General features: G+C 46.1%; 1 protein-coding gene across 1 annotated transcript in view; it reads left to right on the top strand.

Moving 5' to 3' along the window:
- Bfsp1 (beaded filament structural protein 1) overlaps window positions 1–10,463 on the top strand; it is a 28,894-nt gene extending 18,431 nt beyond the window's left edge. Inside the window, exons 5-7 of the mRNA XM_035446648.1 lie at window positions 6,117–6,337; window positions 7,908–7,993; window positions 9,356–10,463. Of these exons, the coding sequence (XP_035302539.1) occupies window positions 6,117–6,337; window positions 7,908–7,993; window positions 9,356–10,314 (1,266 nt within the window). The 3' untranslated portion in view covers window positions 10,315–10,463. The remainder of the gene's footprint in view (window positions 1–6,116; window positions 6,338–7,907; window positions 7,994–9,355) is intronic.
- The last annotated feature ends 259 nt before the right edge of the window (window positions 10,464–10,722 follow it).

Raw genomic sequence — 10,722 nt, forward strand, 5'->3', positions numbered from 1 at the left:
TACTGAAGGTTTGCTGCCTTCACAAAGTTGCCACAACCCTGGTGCATGAAGTGACTCTTGCATATGTTCTCGCTGTTCTGTAAGTCAGACAGAGGGGCAAGCATGGCTGGTCCCTCTGTTCTGGGTCTCCCAAGAGGAAGTGAAGGGGTGGGTGCACCTGGGCCCCAGCTGGAGGACCTTATGGAGAACTAGTTTCCAGTGTCATTCATCAGTCATGTTGTTGGTGACATCACTTCTGCCAGCCTGTCGTAGGGAGGACCCCGTTTCCTTGTTGGCTTTGGCCATAGAGGCTGTGTGTTCCTTGGCCCAAGGCTGTACCATCTTCAAAACCAGCAGCTGTGCATACAGTCCTCCACTGTCTAGTCCCCTGGCTCTAACTTCACTTACCTGGCTCCTGCCTCTTGTATGGGCTTATGTGATTAGGATTAATTTAAATACCTTACTTTTAAAGAAAGATTAATTAAGAGTCTTAACACGTATAAAGTCTGCTGCCAAGTAGCATATTCATGGTTTAACATTTGGGGAACAAAGTTCACAGAGACCATGATCTTGTCTAATTAGCTCTTATTGAAAACAATAGTTTCTGATAGTCACTGAGTATAACAATAGACACTGGGTGGGTGTGTATCATGAATTTGCAGGTTTCCAGGTGTTGCTGATGATCCTGCTTCAGGAACCATGTTTTGAGAACCACGGGTGTAAATATGGGAGGTGTCGGGTGTGGTGGGTGTGGGGGGTGGGTTGGGGTAGATCAGAATGTTCCCTGACTGGTCTTGTGAGTTCCAGGCTTGCTCCCTCTACAATGTCATTCAAAATGGTCATCTTTGGAGTTCTGCTGGTTTAAGAGCCTTTGTGCTTCCTCATGAGTAGCTGACCTCTAAGGGAGATTTGTTCCTGTAGCCTTTTTAGCCAAGCCAAGGCTAGGACTAGGGACAGGGCATTTGGCAGGACTGCGGCAGTTGGTTTTATCTATGGTTATAGAGTTGATGCTTTCAGAATGCTCCATGGTTGGGGTCTTCAGGGTAAAAGGTCCCTGGTCCAGCAGCATCAGCATCATCTGGGAATTTGTTGGAAATGCAAACTCCTATGCACATCCAGACCAACCTTGGCCTGTTTTAATCCGTTTTAGCAAGTACTCCAGTTGATCCCACAGGCATTTGAGAGACTCTAGACGTAGCATAAAAGAACAGAGCCTGAGATCGGAGCTGGGGGGCCCTTCCTTCAAGCTGCCCAAGTCCCCTGGAGATGTTACTTCTTCAAGGTGGAGGAGGAATGTCAGGCAATTCCATGTCTGGAGGGTACCTGAAAACAGTTTTATTGATTGCCCAAGCTGATACACCCTGGCCTGTTTTTCATTAAGGCTCTCATCACCATCTAGTGGTGAGATTTGGAAGCCAGCGGCTCAATCAGTGCGGAACAGGTTTCTTCACTTCCCTTAAACAAAACAAAACACCATATTTATTTGCTGGTTTTATATGTGTGCATGTGTTCGTGCCGTGCGATTGTGTGTGTATGTGTGGAATTCAAAGGACAACTCTCAGAAGTTGATTCTCTTTCTTTTATCATATGAGGTCCTGGGGCTCAGACTCACATCGTCAGGCTTGGTAACAAGCACCCTTACTCCAAAGCCATCTAACTGGCTGTACGATTAATATCATTGCTTTATATAAATCAACCCATTTATTGTTAGATGTTTCAAACAGCAATGCTTCTATCGGTCTTTTAGTTCCTTCTGTCCTCTGGTGGCTTACTTGACTGTGACAGCAGAAGTGATGTGGTAGGGTCTAGGCCCTGCCAGCCATTGTTTTCCCCCAGTGCCAGATGCCTGTGGCCCATATCTTCATCCTGGTTTTGTTACAGAAGGAACAATACTGATTTCAATTTTCTTCACCATTTTCTAGAGGGAGACACCATAGCTGGTCCCTCATTCACCAACAGTTATGATCTTCTTGGTGCATTAAGTCATGCCATTGTGATCTAAGGCTGACCCACGAGAGCCTCTTCCCCCTTAGAAATAAAGGTCTTACACCTGAAGACATTCTGGTCCTTAGGGCTAGGGCTGGCGTCCACTGCGCCGATGGGGCGTGTTGTCCAGTTCCTGCATGGGCAGAAACTTCAGTGTGGCTCATGCCCTCCACCTGCCTCTCTCTCCTGGGCCTTAGATGCACCCTCCAGGGAGCCCTGGCCACTCTTCTTTTCTTCAGATTCCTTCTGTGGCACTTGCTTTTTAGGAATACTTTCTTTCTGGAACCCTCTTTCCCTTTTCAGTGCCAGGGACAGGTGTTTGAGGTGCAGCTGGTCATTCAGCACCAGCCGCTGAATCACCTGCAGAATTCTGTGTCTCCTTCTCTGATAGCCTGGTTAGTGATGACTGGCTCCCAGAACAGTGCAGAGAGAGATGTGCTTGCTAAGCGGCTCCCCTTAGCCACAGCCACGCCTGTGAAAGTGAAGCAATTCTTTTAAAATGTTCCTTATTCTGATGCTTAGTTTCTGTTACTGAGTTATGAAAACCACACTGGTATAGACAGGAGTCTAGATTCATATACAGATGTCACATCCTTGGACACCAGGGAAGCTGGATGTGTGAATTGGAAGAATCCTGTGGAGTATTAGCTGCCTATTAAGGCTGGAAGGTGGCTTAGACATGTGACATGGACATCATGCCACCCGAGGACATAGTCTCTAAAACATGCATACTTCTTTAAATGAACAACCAACCAGCAACTGTCTGCCACCAGGACAAAAATAGCAAACCATCAAATTATCAATTATAGAAAGAGATCAGACTTGTTCTGTGGGGTAGGAGACTATGGAGGTCTTTCCAAGTCTCTAACTTCATTCTTGTGACAACCCTTTGCTATTGGGCTTACAGTTTAGAAATTTTCTCAATGAAAACACTCAAGGAAATCTCTGCATGTGGTCACATTGAGTCCCATGTGTATTCTGTGAAGGGAGCTGGTGTGCCTGACTGGTAATAGATGGCAGTGTACCAGGGTCCTGGAGTGGACACACATACACTCTTCCTTCCTTCCTTCCTTCCTTCCTTCCTTCCTTCCTTCCTTCCTTCCTTCCTTCCTTCCTTCCTCCCTCCCTTCCTTCCTTTCTCTTTCTTTTCTTCCTCTCCCCCCCACCCCCAGTGTGTGTGTGTGTGTGTGTGTGTGTGTGTGTGTGTGTGTGTGTGTGCATGCACACACCTGCTGCCCACTGCTCACCTGTAGCCGGGAAGATGATGGGATAGGGAGGCCACAGTTTCAGGAAGTGTCTCTCAGTCTATACAGTTGTGTTTGCCTTGTGCTGTAGTGTTGATGGGAAGCCACTTCACTGGTATGACTCAGTAGCAAGGGAATAAAAGCAGCTCTTCCTTGATGAGGCTGTAATGAACTTGGTGAGTTGATCCATTACTAAGATAAGAACTTTACTACAAACCAGGGTTCCCATTCTAGACAGGGAAGCCATACCCAAAGAGGACATGGGTTCTTTCATACCTCATTTTTTTCTTCTGTCCTTGATTGAGGAACATTTCAGACATGTGCAAAAAGATGAACAAGCATGCTCTCATGCTTTGTTTCTCTGTCCCCCGACACATGGCCACACACATCCCCTTGATGTCACTGTGTAGCAGCTCTGAGATTCAAGCCCCAGAGGGGTCTTAAAATCCCCTTGTTTCTTGAAAGCATTTTCCGGTGTATGTGACCTCTGTGTATGGGCAAGAGTATGTGGCTGCCCCAGTAGGTGGCAGGTGTGATTTGGAATTTGACATTCTGGTGACTGTTGGATGGAGATTGATTTTGGAGGAGTAGAAACCTGTGGCGACTGGCCTAAACAGGAAACTACAAGATTGAGATTTCTGCCATGTCCTGTAATCCTCTGTCCCAGCCTCCTCCAATGTTTTATAACCACAGAGGACAATGAGGAAACCCAGTAAATTCACAGGGATGCTGCACTTCCAGACTGCTGACAGTACCTGTGTTGAGGCTCTCCCTGTGCCTCCTGAGCGCCTGCTGTGACGGACAGTGTCTTAGTGTGTATGCCTTGCTGACTGTGATGATTTGAAGAGTTCTGAGGACCAGCCCTTCCCTCCATTTGGGTTTCCTGGATGTATTGTCAGGATCTGATTGAGGGTCCTTGAGCCTGTGAGAAGTTCCATTGCTACTGACGGTGGTGACATCGATGACTTGGTTAAATGACTCATGCTGCATTCCCCACTGGAAGGCCTCCCCACCCCCCAAAGGAACTGGTTATAACAGGAAGCTTATGAAATTTGAGAGCAGGTGTGCCGCAGGGACCAGGGACCAGTATGCAAGGTACCAGTTCACCATCTCCCTCCTTCCTCTTCCTTCTCTTGGCACAGGCTCCTACGTCTCCACTTGTCTCCCCTCTTTGGTTTCATTTTCTCTGTCTGAAGACCTCTCTCTCTCAGCTTCTCCATGTACATTACACAGATCACTGCTTCAGAACGGCAGCCTCAGGCCCCCACTTGCATGTCCTCGAAGTAGTCTGGAACCTGCCTCCATTTCACTGCTTTTGAGATACCACTCTCTGCAGCCCCAGGGGAGAAGGCACATGGTGGGCTCCCCCAAGTGGCTTTAACTCTGGTTCCAAGCTCTCTCTATATTGCAGGGTGGAGGCAGGCAGATCCCAAGAGTTTGCTAGCCAGCTAGCCTCACCAAAATGATGAGTTTCTGGTTCAGTGCGAGATGCTTCTCAAGATAATGAGGTAATGAATGATGGAGGAAGACACCTGCTATCCTGTTCTGGCCTTAGTGTATGTGTATGGGTCTACACACCCACACACTCAGCACAGACACCATACCTTGTACCTCACCCACCCCACACATATACACATCCAACATACATACCCCTCCACATACACATCACACACACCATACACATACACACATCACAATACACATGTATGCCATACACTCACATCCATGTACATATAGACACATGTACATACTCTTCACATATACACCCATACACACAGACAAGTATCGCACACACATTAGTACACCACAGACATATCACACATCCTCACACCACACATACATATCCGCACCTCACAACACCACACACGATACATATACATACAAATACCCTTCCCAAACCACACATGCACATTCATAAAAGGGTTCAATCCATATACCTGCTCCTTTGTCCATCCATCTTTCTGATGCAATGGGTCTTTCCCTAAATACCATTATAAGCCAGATTTCCAAATATTATTGATGATGAAGAGTCCAGTTGTCTTAGCAAGATTGTCACCAGACTATAAGCGCACTTAGGCTTGGATTCAGGAAGCACCATGAAGTGCACAAGGTGGATACTTGGAGTTGGATAGAGACATCTGTCTAGCCCTCTGTAACTTCAGGCATGATTCATGACCATGACCATCAGCATCCTATGGGTGCTGGTTAGAAGTGTAGTTTGCTAGCTCCACCCCCTATAGTCAGAATCTCTGTAGTCCCATGCCTGACAACACTAATGCATGGAACAGTTTGAGAAGTGTTGCTCTTGGTAGAAGCAGTAGTTTTGTTTAATTTTTTTAAGGTCCATGCATGCCAAATCATTTTCTTCTTGAGATGAGATTTTAACAGTCTTATTGCATAGAGTAAAACTTGTCACTAAGTTCATATATAGGCCGTTCACATTCCCAGAAGCTCTTGAGAGTAATGTAAAATGACCTTTTTCTGTATTCCCACCACATCTTTAAATTTTATGGTGTGTGTGTGTGTGTGTGTGTGTGTGTGTGTGTGTGTGTGTGTGTGTGTGTGTGATGTATGTGCCTGTGGGCATGCACAGGGAAGCCAGAAATGGATGTCAAGTATCCCTTTCTTGACCTCTTTCTTTGAGACAGGGTCTCCCACCTGTACTTCAGGTAGGCTGGCTAGCCAGCAAGCTCTCAGGATCTTCCTGTGTCTTATCCCCCTGACACTGAGCTTACCAGTATGTGGGGCCATGCCTGGCTTTTGCATGGATGCTGGAGATTTGAACCCAGGTCCTCTTGCTTGCTCGGCAAGCACTTATACTCACTGAGCCATCTTGCCAGTCCCCACATTAACTTTTATCTGGAGAGAAGATGTGGTGAGTTTCATGCAGTTTGTGTTTGTCCACAGACAACATCCCTTGAACAAGCCATTAAGCATGCTCATGAGTGTTATGATGATGAGATACAGCTTTACAACGAACAGATCGAAAGCCTACGGAAGGAGATAGAGGAGGCCGAGTGGTCTCTGGAGAGGTCGTCCTATGACTGCAGGCAGCTGGCTGTGGCCCAGCAGACACTGAGGAATGAGCTAGACCGGTATCAGCGGATCATTGAGATTGAAGGCAACAGGTATGGTCATGTATCTGTATGCTTGGCTACATCCCCATTCTACAAATCTTTGTTGAGTGCCCATTGTATGCTAGGTACAGTTAGAAGGACTGGTGATGTGGTGGGCAAGGAAACTCAACCACATCTGACTTGAAGATGGGTGACTCTGTAGGAGAGGGAGTGTGACAGAACACTAGAGGAGATTTGGGCAGAGAGAATGGGAGGGGTGGTGGGGATGGCGGCAGGCATGCCTGCTATTTTGTGTATGTTGACCAGAAACAGCCACATTTAGGGGGCTGCTTTGTGCCTCCTGGGAAGGGATGGTCTGGCAGGTGAGATCATGGGTTTGTGCCTCCTCTGCTGCATGGCACTGAGGAATGGCTCGAGCTGCTGCTATTGCTGATAGTGCTACCCTTGTGATTACTGTCTGCACAATCAATTCAGGACTCTTCCATGAGAGAACTTTGATAACCACCCTCTCTACTGGAAATTTCCTCTCTCTCTCTATAGGCTATGTGGATAGCTGTCTTTAGATAAGCTTCAGAGAATAGGCCAGGCATGGAGTTGCAGCTCTTTAGCATCAGTCCTCCCACGTTTTTGGATTTAGGTGGAAGGAGTCTTGAAGTCCTTTTCCAAGGGCCTCACAGCAGAGTTCCTCCTGATCCCTGTTCTCTAGTTTGGCTGTGTGTGCCTGGCACAGACACATAGCAGGAAAGGCAAGCTTTTGTCTGTTCTCTCTCTAGCAAGAGCCATGTGTCCTGGGGCAGCTCCATGTCATACTTCTATATCTGTGGACACTTATCACACTCGTGAAAAGAACTCTAGAACTGCGCTTAGTGTCTTTTTGAGTTTTTATGTTAGGGAAAGGGCATCCCAAAAATTTAACGGTGTACTCCTTTGGTTGGCTTGTTAGTATCAATTTTGGAGTAGATTTAAAAAAAGATAAAAATGTTACAGAATGGAATAAGCTATTACTGAGCAGTCTACCTAGATCTATCTTACATCTTCAATTTTTTAAACAGTTTTATATTTGCACATTATTTAAAATGTTATGTATTATTTATCCTAGCTATTATTTTATGTCCTATATCCTATGTATTATATCCTATATATCACATGTCTGTATATTATATATGTGATACAGTATTTAGTATCATATATATATATATATATATATATATATATATATATATATATCCTGTATATTGTGCATCCTATATAGAATGTCTTGTTTGTCCTAAATATCACAGCCCGGATTGGCTATTCTGTAATGAAAAATGAAAGCCACAGACTCCATCTGTTGAAGAAATGATGCTTAGATTCTAAGTAATCACTGTAAAGTGCCCTTGGCCTTTTCATAGAATATGACTTGAGCTCAAAGACATGAGGGCATCTTTGGTGTCCTTGCTCAGTTTGTAAATGTCTATGTGGTTAACAGTTTGTGGCGTGCAATTCATGCACACTTCATCTAGAGAAAGCTCTCCCTCTATTTTCCATTTTTGCTCAAGATGCCAGACTCGATCTTGTTCCTCACTTTGTTTGTTTTGACTACTTAAAGATGGTGCTACATTCTTTCTGCTTCTCCTGCCAGGTTGAGCTCTGCTTTTCTTGAGACCCCCGTCTCTCTGATCACTCCGAGCCATGGGGCCTCTCTCAGCCTTGGATCCAGTGTGAAAGGTAATGTGCACCTCAAACTCAGCCTCTGCCTGCCAACCCTGGCTTCCTTTGCCTTCCAACCCTGGCTTCCTCTGCTTTCGTCTTCTGTTTAGGCAAAAACAAGTGATTTCCATCCTGCTTGCCATCCATGCTCCTTTCTGACCCATCTGGAAATTCTATGTGCACATGTGTGTGGGGAGGTGCACATGGCTGTGTGTGTGTATTGTTCCTTAGGTGACACTCACTCTGTTTTGTTTTGCTTTGTTTTTGTGATAGGGTCTCACTATATAGCTCTGGCTGACCTTGAATTTGCAATGTAGACCAGGTTGGCCTCAAACTCTATGGAGATCTGCTTGCCTCTGCCTTCTGAGTGCTGGAATCAATGGTACACACCACCTTTATTTATTTGGACATTGTCTTTTATTGGCCTGAAACTTGACTACTAAGCCATCTGCCCACCCCTCATCTCCTAGCCCTGGATCACACACCACAACTCTTTTTTTTCCTCCTCTCATGGGTTCTGGGAGTTGAACTCAGGTTCTCATGTACGTGCAACAAGTCTTTTATAGACTGAACTACCTCCCTAGCCTAGAAATTGCTTTTATGTGACGGAGATTGCCTTCCCTCTCTCCTTGATCTGCTCCCTTGAATAGAATATGTAACTGAGTCAAGAAGTTATAAAGAGAAAAGTTTGTGGGGATAGCCCACCCAGGAATGCCAGCCTCAACATTAGACATTTAATGCAGAAGAAATACAGATACGTATCCATTTCTGAATTTGTTAGCATTGATTCTTTCCGCTCCAAATGAAGGGAATGGCAATCAAGGGATCATCACAATTAGGTTGGGACATTGTAGATAGATTCTGTCTCCAAACCTGAAGCCACCTGAACCTGACCTAGGCCCAGCAGCCTTGCCATGTGCTTCTTGAGAGAGAAAGAGAGAGAGAGAGAGAGAGAGAGAGAGAGAGAGAGAGAGAGAGAGAGAGATATGGCTGTGTAGAGTGAGTTCCCACTGTATACTCTGGATCCAGGTGTCCTGCTGTGAGTACAGTAGGGGGCTGGAACTGAGACTGGAGTTAATTCTGCTTGTTGTCATGGTACAGTATTGCATGTCTCTCTGTGTTATTCCAGCTGAGGGTGAACTGTGAGTGCCAGGAAAAGGGGCACTTTTCCTTCCCTTTGGGGAACCCAGAGGGGTCATATGACTCATACAAAGTTTCCCAACTGGTTGAGCTGGGACCTCAACATGGATGAGAGATCTGTGGCTCTTTCCCCAATTGCTGGACACTTACTGTCACTACAGTTGTCATGTTTTTCAGTGAATGCCATCATTCTCTCTCATTAACACATTGTTGGCTTACTGCCTGTGTGTTTTTCCTTAGATCTCACCAGGGCTGTGCAGGATATCACAGCAGCCAAACCAAGACAAAAGGTCCTCCCCAAGAGCCTTCCAAAAAGAAAGGAGATTATAGCTCAAGACAAAGTGGATGAAACTCTGGAAGATGCACAATTAAAAACTCTGCAAGAGCCAAACCCAGTGCAGGTGGAACTTAAAGCGGACAGTGATTCTCAGCTGGGGCCAGGGGGTAGGCATGAAGTAAGTCCAATACAAGTAGGGGGTCCTGAGGATGTGCCAGATGGAGGCCAGATAAGCAAAGCCTTTGGGAAGCTATGCAAAGTAGTCAAAGAGAGAATGAGTGGCCCCAAAGAGCCTGTGCCAGAGCCACCCGCTGACCTCTTCACTAAAGGCCGACATATACTGGTCACAGGAGATGCCAGTTTTGTGGACCCTGAGTTCTACTCCTCCTCCATTCCAGCTAGGGGTGGGGTGGTGGTTTCCATTGAGGAAGACTCTATGCATCATGATGGCTATGTGGAGCCCTCACCTGGGCAGCCCATACCACCTGTGGAGAATGGAAAGGGGGTTCCCCAGGGCAGGGAAGGTGACCACTCAAACCAAAAGCAGGTTACAGATAAGAATGGGATAGGGGCCAAGGAACCAAAAGACCTGGAACAAAAAGGTGATGACTGCCAAAAGGAAGATGAGGGGCCCAGGAGACCCTGTCCCGTGATCATACCTGGTCCTGATGGACCACCTACATCCCATTCACCAACGTCTGGGTCCAATCAGGATGGACCAGAGGGGCCTGGGAATAAGAGCAGTAGCCTGTTGGCAAAAAGTCCTTCTAAGGCTTTAGCTTTTAAGAAGGTAGAGGTGGTGGAATCTATTGAGAAGATTTCAACAGAGAGTATTCAGACATACGAAGAAACCTCTGTCATTGTGGAAACCGTCATTGGGAAGACAAAGGCCAACAAGAAACCAGGAGAGAAGGGCTCTTAAAATGCCAGGGCTCAAAGGAAGGAACTCTCTGGGTTCAGTGTAGGTTAAGTACCTTGAGATGGGTTCCTGTTTGGATTAGATCATAGTTGACCAGTCTGGCATTGCCAATGACCTTCATTAAAATGCTTTTTTTTTTTGCTTGCACCATATTCCTTGTCTAATTAATAGGACCCTGGGTCAGCCATACTGAGAACAAGGATGCTCTCTTAATGGTCACCACACTTCCCTCTTTTAGGAAGGGACATGCTCTTCAGCATGCTTCATTATTTGTTTGTTTTTGGGACAGGGTCTATGCAACACAGTCTATCCTCGAGCTTTTGATCCTCCTGCCTCAGTCTCTGAAGTGTGGGGATTAGAGGCATGGGCCACCATACTGGAATCAGCATGCTGCCTATCGATTTATTAAGG

This window comes from Cricetulus griseus, chromosome 6, assembly GCF_003668045.3.
Source record: "Cricetulus griseus strain 17A/GY chromosome 6, alternate assembly CriGri-PICRH-1.0, whole genome shotgun sequence".
NCBI classification, from domain to species: Eukaryota; Metazoa; Chordata; class Mammalia; order Rodentia; family Cricetidae; genus Cricetulus; species Cricetulus griseus.